Source organism: Oncorhynchus tshawytscha, linkage group LG15, assembly GCF_018296145.1.
Source record: "Oncorhynchus tshawytscha isolate Ot180627B linkage group LG15, Otsh_v2.0, whole genome shotgun sequence".
Classification (NCBI taxonomy): domain Eukaryota; kingdom Metazoa; phylum Chordata; class Actinopteri; order Salmoniformes; family Salmonidae; genus Oncorhynchus; species Oncorhynchus tshawytscha.
Genome location: NC_056443.1, coordinates 5,539,939 through 5,565,140, shown reverse-complemented (window position 1 = coordinate 5,565,140; position 25,202 = coordinate 5,539,939). Strand labels below are relative to the sequence as shown.

Here is a 25,202-nt window from a genome sequence, read left to right as displayed (position 1 = left end):
GTCTGATGGCCTTGAGATAGAAGCTGTTTTTCAGTCTCTCGGTCCCTGCTTTGATGCACCTGTACTGACCTCGCCTTCTGGATGATAGCGAGGTGAACAGGCAGTGGCTCGGGTGGATGTTGTCCTTGATGATCTTTTTGGCCTCCCTGTGACATCGGATGCTGTAGGTGTCCTGGAAGGCAGGTAGTTTACCCCCGGTGATGCGTTGTGCAGACCGCACTACCCTCTGGAGAGCCTTGCAGTTGTGGGCAGAGTAGTTTCCATACCAGGCGGTGATACATCCCGACAGGATGCTCTCGATTGTGCATCTGTAAAAGTTTCTGAGTTTCTTCAGCCTCCTGAGGTTGAAGAGGTGCTGTTGTGCCTTCTTCACCACGCTATCTGCGTGGGTGGACCATTTCAGTTTGTCTGTGATGTGTACGCCAAGGAACTTAAAACTTTCCACCTTCTCCACTACTGTCCCATCAATGTGGATAGGGGGGTGCTCCCTCTGCTGTTTCCTGAAGTCCACGATCATCTGCTTTGTTTTGTTGACGTTGAGTGAGAGGTTATTTTCCTAACACCACACTCCGAGGGCCCTCACCTAGCTGGGGGCGTCTCGTCATTGTTGGTAATCAAGCCTACCACTGTAGTGTCGTCTGCAAACTTGATGATTGAGGCGTGCATGGCCACGCAGTCATGGTTGAACAAGGAGTACAGAAGAGGGCTGAGAACCCACCCTTGTGGGGCCCCAGTGTTGAGGATCAGCGGGGTGGAGATGTTGTTTCCTACCCTCACCACCTGGGGGCGTCAGAAAGTCAAGGACCCAGTTGCACAAGGCTGTGTCTAGACCCAGGGTCTCGAGCCTAATGACGAGTCTGGAGGGTACTATGGTGTTAAATGCTGAGCTGTAGTCAATGAACAGCATTCTTACATAGGTATTCCTCTTGTCCAGATGGGATAGGGCAGTGTGCAGTGTGATGACGATTGCTTCGTCTGTGGACCTATTGGGGCAGTAAGCAAATTGGAGTGGGTCTAGGGTATCAGGTAGGGTGGAGGTGATGTGATCCTTCACTAGTCTCTCAAAGTACTTCATGATGACAGAAGTGAGTGTTAAGAGGCGATAAAGGGCATTGTGTGAGCGTGTGTGTGTTTGTGTGTGTCTGGTTGTATGAACAGACATACACCTAGGTATGTATCATGGGAAAACTCTTATACTGTTAAAGAATAGTTAAACTATCAGTAATCATGAGCTGCTGCATGCATGACCTAGGATAACACTGACATGTCCCATTGTGTAATAGATGTGCAGGGATGAAGACTCACGGGGAAGATGGAAACAGAAGTGCAGGATATAATCCAGGAGAACTAGAGCTTTCAGCAAAACAGAGAATGAAATATATTAGACAGTATGCAGGTCTGCTCTGGTGTGTTCCATGCAGAGTAGCCATGCTGGGCTCATTGAGGTGAAGCAGAAAGCAGCAGAGAGGAGGCGGTTGAGGGCCTATCAAAGAATTAGAGCAGGAGATCACTGAGCTAAAGGAGGAGGAGGGAGTGGGAGGGGGCATTGAGGGTCAGAGCCCCACATCATTCCTGAATACCAATGCAGCTCCATGACTTCACTGTCCTACTGTATAATGCTCATCGCCAGCACTGACCACACGAGGGCAACATGTACACAGACACTGTTTGTTACTGATTTAGCTCAAATGTCACAATATTTGGAAGCATGTAGCCTATTGCAGAGAGAGAATATGCTATAATCAAACCCCATATCCTAAGCAGCACTGTCACCAGCTACACTTTTATATAGGCCTAATGACAAGATGAGAAGTTATAATATTATTGAGATTTTGCCTATAATATTAGGCCTACAATAAGATTTATTGCTGTCATTATTAAAGGGATATTTTGGGATTTTGGCAATACCCTTTATCGACTTCCCCTGAGTCAGATGAACTCGTGGGTACCATTTTATGTCTCTATGTGCAGTTTGAAGGAAGTTGATAACAAGCGCTAGCGGAGCTTGCTAACTAGCATTAGCGCAATTACTGGAAGTCTATGGGCATCTACACGCTAGCAGATCCGTATAGACTCCCAGTCATTGCGCTAACGCTAGTTAGCATTGGCTCGCGAAAATACCTCTTACTGCCTTCATAATGGACACAGAGACCTAAAAATGGTATCCACGAGTTTGTCTGACTCTGGGGAACTCTTAGCCAAAATTCCAAAGTATCCCTTTAAGAGTCCTTTGGAAACGGAAGCAGGACTTTGGTAGGCTATTAAAAATTAATCTAGGAATTAAAAGGCCAACCCCTGGTATAATCATCTCTGCATAAGCCAGGGTAGTTCATTAATTAATTGGTACTACATAAAACAGATCAGTTAATAATTCTCAATTGGCTTGCATTCCACTCCAATTAGCTGGGATTTTGGATAGGCCATCAGTAGCATATTGTCAACATAGCCCATGCAGAAGTGTATTTAGCCAAGTGACCAAACTCCCCATATATATACACTACCGGTCAAAAGTTTGAGGTCACTTACAAATGTCCTTGTTTTTGAAAGAAAAGCAATTTTTTTGCTCATTAAAATAACATCAAATTGATCATAAATACAGTGTAGACATTGTTAATGTTGTAAATGACTATTGTAGCTAGAAACGGCAGATTTTTTATGGAATATCTACATAGGTGTACAGAGGCCCATTATCAGCAACCATCACTCCTGTGTTCCAATGGCACATTGTGTACTACTCCCTTCACAGAACAGTACAAACTGTCTCTAACCAGAATAGAAAGAGGAGTGGGAGGCCCCGGTGCACAACTGAGCAAGAGGACAAGTACATTAGAGTGTCTAGTTTGAGAAACAGACGCCTCACAAGTCCTCAACTGGCAGCTTCATTAAATAGTGACCGCAAAACACCAGTCTCAACGTCAACAATGAAGAGGCGACTCTGGGATGCTGGCCTCCTACGTTTGAAAAACAAGGACATTTCTAAGTGACCCCAAATTTCTTTGTTGTTGTTGTTGTTGTTGTACCCCCTTTTTCTCACCTATTTCGATTTTGTCTCATCGCTGCAACTCCCCAACAGGCTTGGGAGGCAAAGTTCGAGTCATACGTCCTCCAAAACATGACCCGCCAAACCTTGCTTCTTAACACCCGCCCGCTTAACCTGGAAGCCAGCCGCACCAATGTCTCGGAAGAAACACAGTTCAACTGACGACCTGTGTCAGCCTGCAGGAGCCTGGCCCACCACAAGGAGTCGCTAGAGTGCGATGAGCCAAGTAAAGCCCGCCCGTCCAAACCCTCCCCTAACCCAGACGACGCTGGGCCAATTGGGAGCTGCCCTATGGGACTCCCAATCACGGCTGGTTGTGATACAGCCTGGGATCAAACCCAGGTCTGTAGTGGTGCCTCTTGCAAGACCATTGCGCCACTCAGGAGGCCCCCAAACTCCACAATTTTAAAGTAAGTGCCCAGTGAAAATCTCTCTCACTTTAACTCGTCCTACACTGGTATTTGTGGCCAAAACAAAAATGGGAGAAAAAACACTTCAAAACCCCAATCTCAAATTTGTATCTCAAACAGGTGTTTCAAAAATGCTTCCCATTTCCTCATATAACATGACGTCATCTCCCTGAGGAGGATGAGCTGGCCTATCAGCATTCTAGAGGAGGATGAGTTGGCCCGTCAATGGTTTACTTGCGTGAATATTTATAATGTCCAGTACACACACACACCACTCTGTTGTTGGGGGTATGCCCACACCATTCCAACACAGAAACGCAGCTGTTTTAACATAATTAATAAAACATCTTGGAAGGAAAACTATTTCACTCATATTGTCAGTTATTTTAGGTCATATTTCATAGAAATCTGGAAACACTGGGCAGTTACTTTAGTTAAAAGTGGGTCACTAGCTGGGTTTCCATCCAATTGGTGACAGATTTTCTTGTGAATATTCTCAAATCTGCATAAGTAAAATATGCGCATTTGATGTGTTTACATCAAATTGACTTGTGCTAAAAGTCTGTGTGTGATGACATAGTACACATAAAAATAACTGTTGCGGTTAAATTCCCATGTACAGATAAAAAAATACAAGTTAAATGGGTTTCCATTGTATTTTCAACTCTACTGATGTCACAAAACATTTGTTATATAGCGAATGTGCCCACCCTGGTGTTGGCATGTGTGCTCTAGCCACCAGCTTGCAGATACAGTTGTGGGTACAGTCTACGCATGCTAAGATTATTATGGCAAAAAGAGGGAGATTGTTTTAATTTGTCAAACGGCAGCCAAGCATGGATTCATCAAGTCACCAGAATAAGATCCTCGATATTAATTGGAAAGTAGCATTAACCTCATCACCTTGCACTTTCACCACCCTATGAAGTTCATCGTCATGTATTTAATCTGTAGCCAAATAAAACTGTATGCTTTCCCGAGTCCTAGTGGGATGACCACATAAACATGTCATCCGTGACTCCAAATTTACTTCGATATGATGGTTATATCAATATTTGGTCATAAAAGCGTTTCCACCTTCATTTCTCGTATAATACATGAACCTACACCAAAATATCCAACCTTATATTTGACCGACAATATTAACTGTTTCCATCAGGCATGTTGTACTTTTTGTTATCGGACATCTAGGCCTACTTTATTCGCATAAAAAGGTTGGATGGAAAAGTGGTTCGTCTCCTTTCTAAAAAGGGCCAACTATTTCCCCCAATGTGAATCCTGTTCAGCTCACGAGCCTCAATCATTCTGGACCCTTGGCTTTGTTATTCTGCGTTCCTTTGTTTTGTTTACAAGAAGTGTCAAACTTAACCGCATTTTATTTTTTTTATCCGGATGAGTGTCTGTGGATTGGAGAGGTTTGGATGACCACAGCGTGCCAGCTCTGACCTGACACCGACTGGCTCCTGACTACCAGGAATGTTCCTTTAAAGAGAAAAATGCAAAGAGACGGGGCGGAGCCGCAAGCCCGCTGTCACACTCTCAGTATTCCATAGTAGATTCACAGTATATCTTCAGGCCATCAGCAAGCAAATTAACTGTAAGGTAGAAGGTCCCGAAGAATACAATAGAACGAAAATCAGTCCTCGGCCTTTGCAGAAGTAAATGCGGCATAATGGAATACTTTTCCCTGGGTGTCTGAACCTTCTGTCTTGTCAAACTGGGCACTTTGTTTTTCTTTGATCATATCTGATTGTTATTGAAATGGATAGTATAACCTACACTGGCTTTGAACCTTGGCTTTACATTCGCGGATGAAATCTAGCATCTATTTGCCACTTGAATAACACCAACGAGGTGTCGCGTTGCCTATTCACAAGGCTGCTCTCTAGGTATCTCATAGCCTAACCTCTTCTTGGGAACACTTGCTCGTGGGTCGGAACTATGATGTGGACTTTGTTTGCTGTTTTTACCTGCACTGGACTATCTGGTATTCTTGCAGGTTTGTATGTTTTCTTTAAAAAAAACTGATCCTATTCGAATTGGATTCATAGGCAGTGTATTCATTGTGTGCAACAATGTAACGTTCCCGCTGTCTCGGAACAATACGCGTGATAAGAGCAGCATTGGTGACGAATGTAGTTCCTTACGCTCCGCTCTGTTGACCACCTCGGGTCAACATTCTGTTTATGTCGAGGTGAAACTCGTGTCTCATGATATCATTGAGATTTTCTCTACAATGTAGAATGTTTTCAAAACGAAACACAAAGATACTGATGTGTTTTTATAACTATGTAATAACCTCAAAAGACCATAACAATGAAGGCTACTGTGAGCTAACATCCATTGTCGACTGCCAAAAATGGATTTTGAATACCTGCCCATATTATAAACAGAATTGTTGTGTTATAAAACAATGAAACCCCTGCTGTGAACAGAACAGCCCTTGTGTGCATGTTGGCAGTGGAGAGGACTCTTAAACATGGCAGTATTGCCCAGAAGGTGTTCTTAAGACCCATGGGCAATGCATCTGGAACGCGTCTGGAGTGCACATCCTCCTCCCATAGCTCCCCAAAACTTGATCTGTGTCAAAGTCCACATCGAAGCATTCAAGTTAAGACTTTAGATTCAAGTTTATATGACATACACACAGACGCACACACAACCACACACACACATCCTCACCCTCCTCCTTCTCCTATAACCTGTCCTCTCTCTCTTCCTATAGATGTGGGTCGTGTAGGGGGGGTAGCCCCTCGCTGTGAGAGCCAGGCGTGTAACCCCCGAATGGGCAATCTGGTGCTAGGCCGCAGGGTCCTGACCCAGACCGTGTGTGGCTACAAGGGCACAGAGCCCTACTGCTCCTACTCTGACCCCTCCTCCTCCACAGTGCCCTGCCCCCCGGCCAGGTGTGGGGAGTGCAACACGGCCCTCCCCCTGCAGGCCCACCTGGCTGCAGCCATGGCCGACTCCTCCTTCCGCCACCCCAACACCTGGTGGCAGTCATCCGGGGAAGTGGAGTCTGAGACTCTGCAGCTGGATCTGGAGGCAGAATTCATCTTCACCCACCTGATCATGGTGTTCCGCTCACCCCGCCCTACCGCCATGACCCTGGAGCGCTCGCAGGACTTTGGGCAGACCTGGAAGACATTGCAATACTACGCCAGGAACTGTAGCGCCACCTTTGGACTGGAGGAGGGAAAGGCAGTGCTGGACGGGGCCCCCTGCACCTCCAAATACTCTGGAGCTTACCCCTGTACCAGGGGAGAGGTGAGGAGGGCTTGTGTGTGTGTGTGTGTGTGTGTGTGTACGGAGACAGACAGACAGACAGACAGACAGACAGACAGACAGACAGACAGACAGACAGACAGACGGACGGACGGACGGACGGACGGACGGACGGACGGACGGACGGACGGACGGACGGACGGACGGACAGCCAGACAGACAGACAGGACTGTCTGAAACAGAACCAGGTGTTAGTCCAGACAGCAGCTCAGACTCACACCTCTAGCCGTCCAGGATGTGCCCTGTCATGGCACCTTACTTATGGACGGATGAACAGCTGGAAGGAAGGAGGGATGATAGATGTTGGCTACTGTACTACACACAGGAGTGTCCACTCCACTTCCCCCCATTCATAAAGCTAACCTGCATATTCCCCTGTGTGTCTGAATCATGGGTCTCTAATCTAAATACAGGTACTAATGAAAACCGTGATGAGTTGAGTCAGGTGTGTTAGTGCTGTTCTGGAACTCCAGTCTGCACACCCTAACCTCTCTACAGCTCTCTATGGCCTGGGTAGTCCGTAGTACCCAAGCCAGCAGCAGCACTACGGAGGAGTGTGTTATTACTACAGAAGGGTGGTTATCAGGTGGGTGTAGGGATTATGTGGCAAGAAAGGGTTCCTGGCAGCTCCTTGATGTCTAACTGAAACAGTGTGTGAGGGGTTTCAGCTCCTACCAAGGCAGAGCTAACAGTTCACCCAGTGCAGGGAGATCATGTAGTGCAGGGTTCCCCAACTGGTGGCTCACAGGGCCAGATTTGGTGGTTTTGTTAGGCCCCCCAAGTTTTCTGAAAATAATAAAAAACAATATACTCTATATGTGTATGTATCTATGTATGTGTTGTTTTTTTTTTGTTGGACATAAAACACTGTAAAAACACCAGGAAATCAGCTCGATTTTGAAAATCTATTCCAAGTATTCCCATGCATAATAGAGAGGCACGTGATCGTAAACAATCATAAGCAAGGTTTGAAATTATTATGTTTTAGTCAAATATTATATATTTGTGATCTTCTTGCGGTCATTTTGCAGTCTATAAAATTATTTCCAATTATGTTCCGTCCCCCCGACCACCCGCTTAAGACACAAATGGGCCGCGGCTGAATCTAGTTGATGATCCCTGATGTAGTGCATATTGACTCTGTAATGAATCTAGTTGATGATCCCTGATGTAGTGCATATTGACTCTATAATGAATCTAGTTGATGATCCCTGATGTAGTGTATGTTGACTCTGTAATGACTCTAGTTGATGATCCCTGATGTAGTGCATATTGACTCTGTAATGACTCTAGTTGATGATCCCTGATGTAGTGCATGTTGACTCTGTAATGACTCTAGTTGATGATCCCTGATGTAGTGCATGTTGACTCTGTAATGACTCTAGTTGATGATCCCTGATGTAGTGCATGTTGACTCTGTAATGACTCTAGTTGATGATCCCTGATGTAGTGCATATTGACTCTGTAATTAATCTAATTGATGATCCCTGATACAGTACATGTTGACTCTGTAATGACTCTAGTTGATGATCCCTGATGTAGTGCATGTTGACTCTGTAATGACTCTAGTTGATGATCCCTGATGTAGTGCATGTTGACTCTGTAATGACTCTAGTTGATGATCCCTGATGTAGTGCATGTTGACTCTGTAATGACTCTAGTTGATGATCCCTGATGTAGTGCATATTGACTCTGTAATTAATCTAATTGATGATCTCTGATGTAGTGCATGTTGACTCTGTAATGAATCTAGTTGATGATCCCTGATGTAGTGCATGTTGACTCTGTAATGAATCTAGTTGATGATCCCTGATGTAGTGCATGTTGACTCTGTAATGACTCTGTTGAGTTGATGATGATCCCTGATGAATCTAGTTGTGATCCCTGATATTGACTCTGTAATGAATCTAATTGATGATCCCTGATGTAGTGCATGTTGACTCTGTAATTAATCTAATTGATGATCCCTGATGTAGTGCATGTTGACTCTGTAATGAATCTAGTTGATGATCCCTGATGTAGTGCATATTGACTCTGTAATGAATCTAGTTGATGATCCCTGATGTAGTGCATATTTGACTCTGTAATGGTACTGCTCCACAGGCTTTTCCTTGGTAGGATTGCCTACATGTAATCCTGTCATCTTTTATGATCCGCTGTATTGTACATCCAAAAGCAGTGTTCCCCTGTGAGTGGTGTGTGTGTGTGTGTCCATGCAAGTGTGAGCATGTGGAAGTGTGTATGTGCTACTATAAGATACTTGAGTCATGTTGTGATGTGCGTGCAATGCATGTTTGTGTGTGAATGCTTGTGTGTTTTTGTGTGTGTGTGAGGGAAGCAGCGAGACACTGTGATAGTAGCATGACCTTTACCCTCTAACCTCTGTCTGATGACCCTGAGGTCAGGGGAGGGGTCCAGACTCCAGAGCCCTTTCAGCTCCTCATCACAGAGTCTGTTATACTAAACCATTCTCCACTCTCTCTATCGCTATAGCTACTGTATTTATCTTGTGATGTTCATCATTAACTAAAACCATCATTCTGACAGCTCATATGTCTGTGGCCTGTCTGGTGATGACAGCAAGGCATGTACAGAACTGTGTGTGTGCTTTACCCTGGGAGCTGAGAGCTGTGCTCTGTGTGTTTATGTTCATACAGAGGGCAAGGTGCACATGCAAATATGCCTACCATGTCAGGCTTTCACCTACTAGCTCAATGTGTCAAGTGTGTGTGTGTGTGTGTGTGTGTGTGTGTTTAGTCAGTGTTAAGTGTTTGGGCTCCTGCAATCAGATAAGTGTTTAACTGTGATGGATAGCAAGAAGGAGGGAGGAGGAGTGTCTTAGCTTGGAGCAATACCGTGAGGGAGCAGGTATTCTCAGCTTCCCCCCTCCTTTATCTGATGAACATTAAAAAGCATGTCATCTCTTGTGCTGAGAGCTGAACATGTTCATCTGAATGGGGGAAAACCTGGGACGCTTGTTCAGGTACTAACTGAAGAGGTCTCGTTAGTCTCTCTGTTGGAGAGCTCAGGGCTCCTTGTGTTATTTATGAGGTCAGCTGGGCTGGAAGAGTGTGTGTGTTTAGGTGTTATAAAGACTGTAACCTCCTTAGAGAGGGAGCCGTCTAAACAGAGCCCCACACACACCTCTCTCTCTCTCTGTCTGTCTGTCAAGGAGGAAGTGCCGTTGCCCTGATGGAAGTTGGTCCTGCAGGCGAGATGGCCCATCCCCCTCCTCTCGCTTTCTCTCTCTCTCGCTCTCTCCCTCCATCAATGCCCATTGTTCCTGTTTACCAGAATACAGTCCACAGCGCTTTGATGGAATTAGGGCTGTTAAAGCCAGTCTTACACTGTTTTTCAGACTGTAACAGGAAGAAAAGATTATGAGCGTAGAAATGCCACATGCTCCCCTGACTAAGATTTCTGTGGAACTGCTCTCTTTGTTTCCATGGTTTGGGAGACCATACCCAGACAATGACTTGACATTTCATAAAAACTTTAATGAGAGACTTAATTTGTTTGTCTGTATGTGTGTGTGTTTGAGTTTGCTTTCGTTGTGTGGGTTGCATGAAGTCTGTGCCCTTCTGGAGAATCCAGAAGGTCTCTTGTGGAATTTTTGCAGGGTATGGAAATGTTGATTGGGCAAGTGTGTGTGTAGTTGGGAATGTTCATTGGATGTTGTGTGTGGAGTTTGGGTTTGTCCATTGGGGATGTGTTTGTATGTGTGTGTGACAGTGTTGCTGCGGTGTCGCCGGGCTATCGTAGAGCCTTTGTCCAGGGCTGAGTTATGTGCGGCTGCATCTCTCGCCCGCTCTTTTGTCTCGTCCTCCTCTCCCGCGGACTGGCGCCCCTTGCCCTATTTGTTGTGTTCCCTTAATTGCGGAACACAATGCCATGACTCTGTGACCTATTCCAACAACAGGGAACTTAATAGTGCTCCTCCCATCACACCCCAGGCCAGCCATACAGCCAATGGAGACACAGCATGGGTTCGACTCACAAACACACACCCCTCACCCAATGATATCTATATCAGGGATACATACTCTCCTCCAATAACACCCCCTCCCAGCATCACACACTTCCCTCAATGACAACGAACTCCCCTTAAACAAACACACTTCTGCCCCAGTGATATCTGTGTCAGAAACATACTTCTGCCCCAGTGATATCTGTGTCAGAAACATACTTCTGCCCCAGTGATATCTGTCAGAAACACACTTCTGCCCCAGTGATATCTGTGGCAGAAACACACTTCTGCCCCAGTGATATCTGTGGCAGAAACACACTTATGCTCCAGTGATATGTGTCAGAAACACAGCCCTCTCAGGAACACAGTTCACCCTCAACAACAGCAGCAGTGTAACAGGTTGCCATAGGAGCAGCCACCGATGTGATGGCAATTGTGCTTGGGCTGGGGGGTAAAATGGAGGGATCATCAATTTAGGGATGCAAGACTCAGCGAGAGAGAAAGAAAGAGAGACAGAGAGAGCGGTGCAGAAAAGAAGATGTGTTGTCACCAACTCTTGCGTAATAACATGGTGCCACTAACTCGTATCATTTTGACTGACTGTTGGATTGGTTGATTGACAGGTGATCTATCGTGCCCTCCCCCAATGGGAAGCTCTTGACCCATATGGGGTGGCAGGCCAGGAGCAGCTGAGGGTGACCAACGTGCGCGTACGTCTGCAGGAGTGCCAATCCTGTCCCTGCCAGGTCAAAGATCCCACCGTTGGAGCCCCGCCCACCCAGCACTTCGCCATTTATGACCTCATCGTGAAGGGCAGCTGCTTCTGCAACGGGCACGCCGAGCAGTGTGTCCCTGCGCCCGGTTACCGCCCTGTCAGGGACAGAACCAACCACGTGGTGAGTGTGTGTGTCAGTGTTTGTGTCTGCGTATCTGACTGTCTGTGTGTGTAAGTGCGTGCATACCCGTGTTCATGCATGTGTTTTGTGTGTCAGTCATTAGCATAGTGATGAGGGCTATCACCTTTCTCTGTCCCACTTCCTGTGCTGGGCTTGCTCTGTCTGGGTAGATAAAGAGCTCCCTTTCCTGTGATCCAGATTACAAAAGAGATGTTGATATTGATTCAGCACTGGGCTAATGATGGTGTTGAAGTCTAAAAAAGTGTGTGTGTGTGCGTGCGCTGATAAAGGTGTGAATGGACATGGCTGATTCACAGTGTGTAGATGGACATTAGAGATGCAGCGAGCGTTTCCAGACTGCATGTGGAACGCATATCTCGGTCATCTCCACAAGCAGTTCCGCCCGACGCCTTTTGAAGCAGAGCGCCTATTCTATTGCAATCAGCAGGCCCAGAGAGCAGGGAAAGTGAGTGTGACAAAATAACCTTTAGACTGCAGACACAAAGACATAGACACACAGAGACTGTCTGACTGTGGGTAACTATAACTTTGTGTATGAGTGTTAAGCCCACAATAGCAGTGTCTGTGGCAGTATTACAGTATCTAGGAGCTTGTATGTTTGCAGCCGGTCAGTCTGTCTCCTCTGTGTGAGCCCACTGTAATCAGAGGTGTCTGTCTGTCATCCTCCCCCATAATATCACTGGCTTATCTAGTAACCCAGTGGACTACACCTAGTTAACCTAGTTTGGACTTGACTTTATCTAGGCTACAAAAGCATCCTCAGAATGTGTTTTAAGCTTTTTAATGTTGATATTCTAAACATCAGGTAATATCACAACACGACCTAACGTTGTAGTGTGACATGCGGGAGAGTTGGGTAAACAAGCATTGAGACGGGGGACGGTATGAGGTTATATAAGCTCTCTCTCTCAACACACTCAAACAAGACGGGAGGGTGTGAGTTTGTGTTCATGTTTTCCTACCTAATAAGGACCAGAATGACCTGACAAGACTTTGTTCATGTCGTGAATTTGTTAAAATGCTATTTTAGGCTTTAGGTTTTGTGTTTGTGGCTAAGATCAGGGTTAGGGTTTTAGGTTAGGAGTTAGGGTTAGGGGGTTGAGGTTTAGGTTAGGTTAAGTGAAAATAGGATTTTGAATGGGAATATATTTTTCCTCCCCCAAAATTCTGAGTACCCCTCGCCATGGAACAAGGCGGGGTTAGTTGTGGGCAGAGTCGGGCCTGTACCAGCCCCGCCCACCACATTTCATTGGTTGAATTCCACCACATTGGTTTGCATTCCACCACACTCTGCTTTTTGATATGTCAGCACATACAGTACCAGTCAACATTTTGGAAACTCCTAATCATTCAAGGGTTTTTCTTTATTTTTACTATTTTCTACATTGTAGAATAAGTGAAGACCTCAAAACTATGAAATAACACATATGGAATCATGTAATAACCAAAAAACTGTAAAACAAATCAAAATATATTTCAAAGTAGCCACCCTTTGCCTTGATGACAGCTTTGCACGCTCTTGGCATTCTCTCAACCAGCTTTATGAGGTAGTCACCTGGAATGCATTTCAATTAACAGGTGTGTCTTGATAAAAGTTAAGAATATATTTCCTTCTTAATGCGTTTGAGACAATCAGCTGTGTTGTGACAATGTAAGGGTGGTATACAGAGGATAGCCCTATTTGGTAAAAGACCAAGTCCATATTATGGCAAGCACAGCTCAAAACAGCGAAACCACAGTCTATCATTACTTTAAGACATGAAGGTTAGTCAATCCACAAAATGTCAAGAACTTTGAATGTTTCTTCAAGTGCAGTCGCAAAAACCAACAAGCACAATGATGAAACTGTCTCTCATGAGGACCACCACAGGAAAGAAAGACCCAGAATTACCTCTGCTGCAGAGGATAACATCATTAGAGTTAACTGCACGTCAGATTGCAGCCCAAATAAATGCTTAACAGAGTTCAAGTAACAGACACATCTCAACATCAACTGATCAGATGAGACTGTGTGAATCAGGGCTTCATGTTTGAATTGCTGCAAAGAAACCACAACTATGGGTCACCAATAATAAGAAGAGACTTGCTTTGGCCAAGCTACATGAACAATGGACATTAGACCTGTGGTAATCTGTCCTTTGGTCTGATGAGTCCAAATTTGAGATTTTTAGAGCTAATACGCTAACAGTATAGACTTTACGTCCGTCCCTCGCCCCGAACTGGGGACGCTCTGCACACGTCAAGAGTCACCCTCGAAGCATCGTTACCCATCGCTCCACAAAAGCCGCGGCCCTTGCAGAGCAAGGGGAACCACTACCTCAAGGTCTCAGAGCAAGTGACGTCACCGATTGAAATGCAACTAGCGCGCACCACCGCTAACTAGCTAGCAATTTCACATCGGCTACACTAACATTTATGTAAACTCTACATAGTTATGTTCTGTGGGTGTCACTGTGTAGACTGATACCCCTTTCATGGGTGCACAATCCATGGGTAAGTCTGTACAGTGCATATCAATATGCCCCCAAAGCAATTATGCAGTCTTAATACATCCACAGTGGGATTTCAAACATTTGAGTTGTTGTTGTAAACAACAGGTGTGGCCTAACAGTGAAAGGCTTGCATGCAGGCCCTTCAGAAATAATGCAGAGAGAAAGAAAATTGAGAAATAAAACAATAATAAAAGTAATAATAGATACACAATTAGTAACGATAAATACATGGGGTACCAGTACCGAGTTGATGTGAATGGGGTACGAGGTAATTGAGGTAGATATGTACATATAACCAGGAATAAAGTGATGGATAATAAACAGTAACAGCAGCGTATGTGAGGAGTCAAAAAAGTGAGCGCAAAAAGGGTCAATGCAAATCGTCCGCGTAGCTATTTGGTTAACTATTTAACTAACAATTTAGCAGTCTTATGGCTTGGGTGTATAAGCTGTTCAGGGTCCTGTTGGTTCCAGACTTGGTGCATTGGTTGCCGTGCGGTATCAGAGAGAACAGTCTATGACTTGGGTGGCTGGAGTCTTTGACAATTTTTAGGGCCTTCCTCTGACACCGCCTGGTATAGAGGTCCTGGATGGTAGGGAACTCGGCCCCAGTGATGTACTACAAGGCTGTGCGCAATACCCTCTGTAGCGCCTTGCAGTCGAATACCAAGTAGTTTCCATATCAAGCGGTGATGCAGCCAGTCAAGATGCTCTCAATGGTGCAGCTGTTGAACTTTTTGAGGATCTGAGGACACATTCCAAATCTGTACAAAAAAAGTTAAGATCAGCTCAAAAACCCCCGCAAAATAGCAGTTCAGGAGCCAGGATTTTGTGCACCCATGATTTCAACAGTTGTTTTCTGTTTGTCAAACTAATTAATTATTGTATTAAATCTTAAATTCTAACAACATTCCAACCGTATTTAGCATTATCTAGTCCAAAGCTGACATGATTCTATCCACTATTTGTATGTTTGCATCACTTTTAATGAGGGAATTGTTCAGAACCACAAATTCCACTTTTGTGGCTAATTGTTAATGTGGCTAGCTTCACATTGGTAGGGACAAGCGTGTACCAGGGCCGCGTTCAGCAGGAGGACGGACACAACGTTGGCCAACGTTCAGATATAAATGTAAAATGTAGAACAAACATGCCTCTCTGATTTAAGAAATCATGTCAGTTCTATTCATGGCATTTGAGTCTGCAACTTTCCAAAACGATTTTTTACTGAACATGCCCAGGCAAACCCATTGAGCAACACAAACCCAGCTCTGCGCATCGCTTGTCTGGAAAGCTTCAGCAAATGAAACCGTGTGGTAGGCGGGGTAGGCCCGGGCCGACCTCGCCCACAGCCGCCCCCGCCCCCTTAAGTGTGTCGTGGCTAGGGGCTTCTTGAAAATGAATGAAAACAAAGCTGTGTGTGTGTGTGTGTGTGTGTGTGTGTGTGTGTGTGTGTGTGTGTGTGTGTGTGTGTGTGTGTGTGTGTGTGTGTGTGTGTGTGTGTGTGTGTCTGTGTGTGAGAGAGAGCAAGTAAGTAAACCCAATAATCAGTGGCCTTGATATTGAGGGCTATTAGTGCCCAGACAGTTTAGTGCAGTCTGAAGTGTTTTTGGGGAGAAACAGTGTTTTTGTTGTTGTGTTGCAGGGCTCACAGGTCCAGACCACATGGGAAGGTGATCATGGTCTGTGTGAGCCACTCTGAGTTGACCACAGAGCCAGTTTTTGACCCACATCCAACCCTCTGGGCCCATGCTCAGCTACTGGAGCGTTAGCAGCAATTAGCATAGCAAATGGAGAGGCAGTAAGAGTCTCTAAGGGCTGTAGAGACTTGCACAGTAACTGGAGTCTGAGAATGAGTCTCTGTTGAGGTGTTGGAATTTAAAGACTGCACCTCATGGAGAGTATTGTGCTATACAGGTGTTTGCCTGAGTACACACACACGCTGATGATCGGATTAACACACACACTTATCATGTTGTTTGGATGAATACACACACACGCTGCTGATGAATGACTTAATTTCACATTGGCCCATAAAGCTTTTGATGTGTGAGGGGAAATGGGCGTAAGTGACGCCCATCCTCTGGGTGTGGGGCTGCCAAGGTCTTCCTGAGCACCCGTCTGTACCCTCTGCCACCCCTCCCTGTCCATGTCCAACAACCTCTTTATCAGAGGGTCAGAGTGTTTGAAATACAGGCCTGTCAAAACAGAACACACACACAAGCTCAGGGCAGGAAGGAGTGTGTGTGCATTTTATTTGTGTGCGTGCCTGGGAGCCTGGCTGCTTGGGTATGTATTTATGTGTGTGTCTATTGGTGTATGTGTATATCAAGCAGGTAAACATGTGAAATTGTTTGGAATACCAGCTGTCTGGAGCTTGGCCAATGTCTCTCCTCTCCTTCCCCCCTCTTTCTCTTCTCCTCTCCTCCCCACTCTTCTTCTCTCTACCTGCCTCCTTCCCCCTTTTCCACAATCAGTCCTGGTTACAGATGATTCCATTCTCATTGATGTAGTGATGTACACAGAGTTCCTTTACTCATTTTCTCTATGTTTGTCCAATCCAGATCTACCACATCCATTTCTCACACTGTCTTACCTGCCTGTCCTTATCTTCCTCCATTCTCCTGGTTGATGGAATATGGTTGGGGTTATGTCTTGGGCTGGCACAGTGGCTGGGGTTGAGTTTGAGATAAGGTTAGGGTTCGATCTGGGGTTAGTGCAAGGGCCTGGGATATGTCCCAGTTCCGGTAGCTACAGGTCTCTCCCATGCCTGTGTTTAACCCTCTGTGTGAGCGTCTGTGCAGCATAGGGGAGAGGGCATTTTGTGGGAGAGGGCAGCAGCCTCTATAGCCATACACCGTGGGAAACTGAAACTACCGCAGGGGTTGGAGTGTGTGTGAGTGTTTGTGTTCAGTGTGTGTGTGTGCATGCGTCTGTGTGTTTGAATGTGTGTGTGAGTGTGTGTTCAGGCCTCTCTCTGTGTCTCTGTTCCCCCACACAGAGGCACTGTAACCCAAACAGATAAATAGCTACCTCAGATGCCTTGTCAACCTCCCACCTAGAGTACATCATTAACCCGCGTGCATGACATTCCAACTCACAGGAATGACAGGGAGACTGTTATTGTGCTCTCAGCGCTACATATTTCCATGCACACACACACACACACACACACACACACACACACACACTCAGACACTGTCCTTTTCAGGCCTCTTTCATCACAAGGCCAATGTTCATTTCCAGCGATGAAGCCAAACAATCAGTCTCCATTCAGCAATTACAGGACAGGACCTGAAAGAGAACAGGCAGGGGAGCCCCCCCGACCCCCAGGGGTTAGACTTGGGGTGCTGCTGCTCTCACGTGGGAACTGCTCTCTCCCTTACACTGACCTCTTTGTCCCCCCTTCCTCTCCCTTTCTCCTTCTCTCCCTTTCCTCTTCCTCTCTCTCCCTTCCTCTCCTCCTCTCCCTCTCCTCTTCCTCTCTCTCAGGTTCATGGGAAGTGTGTGTGTAGTCACAACACTGCAGGTGTTCACTGTGAGCGCTGTGCTCCGCTCTACAACGACCGACCCTGGCAACCTGCGGACGGACTCACAGGGGCTCCACACGAGTGCAGGAGTGAGTGACAATACTGCTATTCACTATACACTAGGGCCAGGAGTTCTATCTGAGGATGAGATCTGGTCAGGAACAACGCACGGCCCCACTTACAACCATCATTGATCATGATGACCAATCAGTGCCTGTTTAGAGAAGATTGACAGATATCTGTGATTCTGATGTCCCATCCTGTCTCCCTATAGAGTGTAAGTGTAACGGGCATGCCCAGAGCTGCAGTTTTGATTGGTCGATGTGGCGGGAGTCCGGCCAGCGCAGCGGAGGTGTGTGTGAGTGTCTACACAGCACAGAGGGACGCAACTGTCAGAGCTGTAAGACTGGCTTCTACAGAGACCCCCAGAGGGCGCACACGGACCAGGACTCCTGTAAACGTAAGACAAACTCACGCATATGCACTCCAGATGGCTAAAGCAAAAGCTCAATGTACTTTAAAGATTTCAAGTAGTATTTGAGCCCATGTCTGACTCACATTCACTGGCTTGCTCTATCACTCACTCACTGACTCAATCACACAAACACTCACACACATAAACACACACCGTAGGAATCCAGAAAACATGAGACACATACACACCGTATACACACACCCTTACTGGCAGAGCCAACTCATTTCTGTCCGGAATGCTGATTGCTGAGATCGCAAGCCGAGACGTGCTGGATAACGTCGCTCCTGATGGGCACCTGGTTCTTTGTGTGTGTGTCAGTGTGTTTGTGTTTTGTCTTTCACACGGCCTACACTCTCTCTGAGGATTACACATAGATGAATCATCAGACTGGGGCATACCTGGGACCTGAGGGTCACACACTCACACTGCGTACCCCAACCCCTGTCCCTGTTGTTATGGCTGTTTGTGTTCTCTGTGAGTCACTGGAGTGGTTCGTCATCACTAATTAACACAGTGGTGGCTCATGTAAGGAAAAGGAACGGGAAAGGGGGATACCTAGTCAGTTGTACAACTGAATGCATTCAACTGAAATGTGTCTTCCGCATTTGTGTGTGTGTGTGTGTGTGTGTGTGTGTTGTTTGTGCTCTGTGATGGGACTTAAGTAAACACTAGATACCCATCCATAAAGACGACAGTGGCTACATTCTCTGATTATCTGTCTGATTTGACCCAGTGAGCTCAGCCCCACAGTTATGCAGAAGGCTGGGGAGACGCCGGCTGGTGTGTGTGTGTGTGTGTGTGTGCGTCACTGCATGCTTGTGTGCATGTGTTTAGGTTTGCCTTTAGGGAAGTCTGTAGCATGTTGGTATTTTCACATTGTCAACAAGTGAGAGTGGAACACATATCTGGGGAATGTTTGTAGACAGGACACGTTTAGGAGGGGAACCCCAGTGTCAGAGCAAGGTTGAAATCTGACAACTGAGGAATTTCCCTCCGTCTCTAGGAACATATTTCCAATTCCAGGCATGGCGGAGCTCTTTAAAGAAAACACACAATCGAGCCGCAAACTCACACACACACACAGTAACAATGAGTGTGTGTGAGAGATTAATTTTTGTTTGTTTTCTAAGTGGGTGTGTTCTGTGGTTGTTCGGGCAGCTGCTCTGTCACGTATCACTACAGACCCATAATGTTCTCATTGTGAGAGCTCACTGCGTCAACACACACACACACACAAGTCCACACATTCTCATCTCTAAACTCCAATAATTATACAATTAATGTATTAACAATGTCCTATTATACAACATGATCCTATTATACAACGTGAGAGAGCGAGAGAGAGAGGGAAAATGTGTGTGTGCACCTGCGTGCGTGTGTGTGTGCTGATGACTTTGCTGCTTCTAGGTTTGCTATCACTTGAGGTGACTGAACACTACAGTCTCAACAGGGCCTCAATAGATGCTTTTCAGGAAGAGAAATTATTTGAAGTTCAAGTGTATTATCGTAAATGGGGAGAACCCTGAAGAGAGAGACTGTCTCTCCTAGCTGCCTTACATATGCCTTTGGATTTAGATGTCAGTGTAATGATTCCCCTGTCTTTGAGTGTGTGATTGTGTGTGTGTGTGTATGTGTGTGTGTGTGTGTGTGTGTGTGTGCGTGGTCTGCATGGGTCTTTACAAGGTCTGTTGATAATGAAAGATACAAAATGAATGAAACTACAGATGCATCTTATCTTATATTTGTTGCCCACGGTGATAAGTGATAAAGGTACAGCCTTGTCTGGGTCTCAGACAGTAGAGCCTTGTGACATCATCTCCCTGCACCCAGACAGGGGAGCGGGGGAGAGACACAGGGGGTCTGGCTCTGGTTAAATAGTAATTTACTGCCAGTGGGGTAGGATGGGGGGGGGCGGGGGGGCATCATTAAGCAAGAGAAATAAAGCTCTACACCACCCCTCCTCCTCCCCTTCCCATCTCTCCCTCCCTCCTCTTGTCTCTCTCTAGTCCCCCGCCCCCGCATCCCTCGCTCAGATGAGTACAGATTTATGGTGATACTGATACTTTGGCTGTTACTCTCACCCCTGCAAAGTTATCTTGTAATTCAGACTAGTAGGACAGCAATAATGTGTTTGTGAATTTATGTGTACATTTTATGTGGTGTGTATGTGTGTGTTTTGAGCCTTTGCAAGTTGTGTGTTTCATAGCGGGGTTATGGTGTGTGTGTGTGTGTGTGAGGTGGTTGTTGAGTGGGCAGAACATAGCACTGACTGTGCTATCTTATATTGCTGTGGTCTGTTTAAAGAACAGACTATCAGCTGAGAGAAGGGACAGAGACAGGAGAGAACTGTGGAAGGTATTTGAGAAAGATGTGTGCGCATGCCTGTGCATTCCTGCGCGTGTGCCTGGGTGCATGCGCCTGTCGTACGCGCGTGCATGTATCCTTATGCGTGTGTGTGATGGCAATCTGATAAGACGATGACAAAGAGACCATTGTGCTTCGTGGTTTTCCTGGACTGTTCCAGTCAGTCCAGAGTCCTTTGGGAAGTGGTCTCTCTCCCTCTCCCAGTCTTATCACTTCCTCCTCCAGGCTGGGCTACAATGAGGTGGCACGCTCTGGAGTGTGTCTATCTGTGTGACAGTTACACAAAGGGAACTCTACATGACTAATAAGTGCCTAATAAAGCCATAGGTAGAAAAAATAGATATAAACTGGAAATGTTGCCAACATTAGGGTTCTCAATCTGAATGTGTGCAGTGGTTTACTTTGTGTGGATTTGATTGGCTGTGGTTGAGTGTGGTGGATTTAATTGGCTGTGGTTGAGTGTGGGTGGATTTGATTCGCTGTGGTAAGGTACAAATAGATCCAAATGAATGTCTGTGGTTTATTTGTCAGTAGATAACATTGGGTTGAGTGCCGATGTATTTGATTAGCTGTGGTGGAGTTATTGATGTATATGTGACTGATGTGCCATGTCTCCCCTCTCTCTCTCCTCCCTCTCTTCCCCCCAGCATGTGGCTGCCACCCCCTTGGTTCAATACCCTTCCACCTGGGTGGGGGGTCTCCCTGTGACCCTACCAACGGAGACTGTGTCTGCAAGCCCGGTGTGGGGGGCTCCCACTGCGACAGGTGCATGGTGGGATACTGGGGTTTCCATGACTACGGCTGCCGTCGGTGCGACTGTGCGGGAGACTGCGATCCCTTCACGGGATCCTGCATGTCCGGGTGAGTCATATATATATATATATATACACACACACACATACACACCGTTGGATATGATATATATAATATTACGTTTATATTAACAGCAAGTCTATAATGTGTATGTGTGTGCAGGTCAGATCGGGACCTGTATAATCTGGAGGGAAACTCCAGTGAGCTGGTGAGGATCTTTAGGGGAGACGAGCTCTTTTCTGCCCTACACTACTCAGGTTAGACATGGGGTCACCACTGTGTGTGTGTGTGTGTGTGTGTGGTCTGCTCCACAGCCCAGTGCCCAAGTGTTAATGGTTAAGTAGTGAAAGTTATGGTACATCCTTACAAGGGCAGAGAACAACGATCTCTGTGTCTGTGGACAGTTTCCAAAATGTCCTTCTCCTCGATCTCCCAGGGCCTACAGCTGAGGAAGACAAATTCCTCCTTGATCACGCACACATACACGCACACTGTCCTCACATTCCTAAGTCACCACTTATCTAAGTCCACACACACACACCCACAGAGCAGGTATCAGTCACATATCCGGACGGGATATTGGTGTGTAATATGTCAATTTGATTGTGTCCCCTGCAGAGAAATGTGAGTGTAAGGAGCAGGTCCTGGCCAACAGCAAACTCTTCTGCACCATGAAGTTTGCCTATGGTGAGTACTGAGACACACATGAACAACAGTGAGAGAGATGGTGGTAATAACACCATATTTGTTTTTTTGCTTCCTTGGTTTCCACTGTGTTGTTTGTTTATTGATTTCCACTGTTGTTTGTTTATTGATAACTCTATGTAAACAGTATTTTATTGTACAATAAAGGCTTGTTAAAATTCTAAATATCTCTTTCCCTCTCTCTACCTCTCTGTCTCTGTCTCATATCTCTTTCCCTCCCTTCCTCTCCTCCTCTCCCCACTCTACTCCCTCCCTCTCTCCTTTCCTATCGTTCTCTCTCTCTCTCTCCTTATCTCCTCCTTCCTTCCCTCTCTCTCTTTCTCCTCCCTCGCTCTCCCTCCATCTTTGTCTCTCTCCTCCCTCCCTCTCTATCACTCCATCTTTACCTCTCTCCTCCCTCCCTCTCTGTTTCAGTGTTAAAGGTTAAGGTCTTGTCAGCCCATGATAAGGGCTCCCATGCTGAGTTGGAGGTGAAGGTTCAGAAGGTGTTGAGTCAGAATACTAAGGTGAAGATCCAGAAAGGACGAGTAACACTCTACCCAGAGTCCTGGACCGCACGGGGCTGCACCTGCCCCATCCTCAACCCAGGCCAGTCTCACACACACACCTATTCACAGGCACACGTGTGCACACACACACGCACAGTTACGTACACACACACGCAGGGCTGCTGAGCTAATGATGTCTCTGTTTATGCTTTGACTACTTAGGTGGGGAGTACTTGGTGGCGGGCCATGCAGACAGGAAGCAGAACCGTCTTATCGTCAACATGAAGAGCTTCGTCAAGCCCTGGAGAGCCAGCCTTGGACGCAAGGTCCTCACACTAATGAAGAAAGACTGCACCTGGTAAACAGACGGAGGACACTGGGAGATGGACAGACTGACTGATAGATGGAGAGAGAGGAGAAAGAAGACACTACCATTAATTTGTTTTTGCCTTCTCTGGAGGGGGAGTTCTCTTATGGAGGTGGGGACTAAACAGACTATAAATGCCCGCCCCTATCTGCCCTGGGCCAATAAGAGTGTGTGGCTGGCAGAGAGAAGATATACAGACTCTATGAGCCTCTGTTTGAGTGACAGTTCGGCCCTCTCTTCCATGCATACATAGACACCCAGCCACTCCCTCTCTGTAGCACTTTAGCCCAGGGCAGAAGGGCCAATAGGATCATGGGTTGACCTCAAGACTGGACAACCGAAGGACACATTTGACCCCTTGTGACCCCTGTAGGAAGGCTTGTGGTGGATGGTGACCTGTGCCTCTTTCCCCAATGTGTTCTGTTACAACAAACTGTCTGTCAAGCTGTGTAACAGACACAGATGTGTACACACAGAAGGATGTTGAATAAGCCATACATGCCACTACAGGTGGTCCAGGTGTGTCTGCGAATGTGTATGTATGTTGTGAACTCTGTGTGTGTCTGTGTGTGGCTGCATGTCTGTTGAGCACAAATCCATCCAGCTTCAGTCCAATCTGATCTGTTTTTGACTCTGGAATTTGGGCAGAATAACCTCTAGAGATAAAAACAGTCCTATCACAACATACACCACTGAATATATATGACAATACACATATTACCTCCCAATATGTAATACTGCTGTGACCTACAGAGCCCTGAATTCATCTCTATTCCTTCCTGTGTCTGCTCCTGTACAGTATTACTTGTATATATCTATAGAAATATGATGATGTCCTCTCTCTTTCTTTGATGATGTGTTAATGTAATAATGTCATTCCTGTCAAATGTTGAGGCACTACATTTTCTTTAGATTTCCTCACTGTGGAAAAACCCCTGTCCTCCGGGTTAGTGAGAACACAAGACCGATAAGTGGAAGCACACACTCACACACACAAACAAACACTGCTGTTTATAGACTTTAAAACAACAGGGTTACATTTCTCCATCAGGAGCCTTGGAATATCAGATTCATTTGATGAAAATATCCTCATCATCCTTCATTTCCCTCCTGCTCCTCCTCCTGTCTTTCTCTCCCTCACCAGATTAGGTACTAATACACCCCTCCCCCTCTCCCAAAACACTGACACGTTCACACAGACTCAGGGAATGTTGACCATAACAGAGAGATGGGAGAGCAGACAGAATGTTTGGCTTTAGGGAGAGGGTGTTTGCTGCGGCATACCGGACCATTCCTGGCGTTCTCGTCAGAGCGACGTGGATGAGCTTACGGTGCCGAGATATTCCACACATGCCAGGTGTGGGTAGTCCAGCTCTTCTCCTGGCCAGGTCAGAGTTCACAACCTGCTATGGTGACCCTGCACACTTGGGGCGATCACAGGAGTGGGAGGCAGAGGTCTGGGTCAAGAGTCAAGGCCATGGGGAACTGAACTGTCCTTGGAACAGAGACACAACAGTGAGCCCCCCCGGACTGGGAACAAACTGGTAGGAAGGAACACACTGGTTGAATCAACATTTCCACGTTGATTCAACCAGTGTTGCACCAACGTTGAATTGACGTCTGTGGGACCGGACTACTGCAGCTGGATCACAAAACACATTCATATCAGCTACTGTCCTCCACCTCGCTCTCTCTCCTCTGGTGGTGGGACTGAGGGGTGTATGATGTGGAAAGGTTGACTAGTATGCGTGTGTGTTTGGTCTCTCTGTGTGTACATTAGGGTTAAGTGTCTTGCTTAAGGGCACATCAACATGTTTTTTTCCCACCTAGTAAGCTCGGGGATTCGAACCAGCAAGCTTTAGATTACAGGCCTAACACTCTTAAATGCCAGGCTACCTGGCACCTTGTGTGGGTCAACTTCCACCCAGACTGCTGTGTTGTATAAGGGGATAGAGATACAGGAAGAGGGAGAGATAGGTGGGGGAAATAGAGGGAGGGCAAAGAGGAGATTGTGGGGGCAAGAGAAGGGAGAAGAGAGGAGAACAGGGGAGACACACACCAACCTGATCCCAGACCTGTTTCATGTGTAAGGAGGAGCGCGATGGAGGGAGTGGAAGGAGAGAGCGAGTGGGGAAAGGGAAAATGATATACACTGCTCAAAAAAATAAAGGGAACACTTAAACAACACAATGTAACTCCAAGTCAATCACACTTCTGTGAAATCAAACTGTCCACTTAGGAAGCAACACTGATTGACAATAGATTTCACATGCCGTTGTGCAAATGGAATAGACAGCAGGTGGAAATTATAGGCAATTAGCAAGACACCCCCAATAAAGGAGTGGTTCT

The 25,202-nt window shown here is 46.2% G+C and overlaps 1 protein-coding gene across 2 annotated transcripts; it reads left to right on the top strand.

Moving 5' to 3' along the window:
- The first annotated feature begins 4,986 nt into the window (after positions 1 to 4,986).
- Positions 4,987 to 23,696, top strand: ntn4 (netrin 4). Of its 2 annotated transcripts, XM_024372771.2 has the most exons (10): positions 4,990 to 5,449; positions 6,176 to 6,717; positions 11,326 to 11,598; positions 17,604 to 17,730; positions 17,916 to 18,101; positions 21,128 to 21,341; positions 21,456 to 21,550; positions 21,912 to 21,980; positions 22,413 to 22,586; positions 22,709 to 23,696. In XM_024372771.2, the coding sequence occupies exons 1-10, from the start codon at positions 5,392 to 5,394 to the stop codon at positions 22,846 to 22,848; spliced, it is 1,878 nt and encodes a 625-aa protein (XP_024228539.2). In that variant the 5' UTR covers positions 4,990 to 5,391; the 3' UTR covers positions 22,849 to 23,696. The 2 variants fall into 2 exon arrangements, with proteins under 2 accessions (XP_024228540.2, XP_024228539.2); XM_024372772.2 differs by lacking the exon at positions 22,709 to 23,696 and having other exon boundaries at positions 4,987 to 5,449; positions 21,456 to 21,501; positions 22,413 to 22,551.
- Positions 23,697 to 25,202: the final 1,506 nt, after the last annotated feature.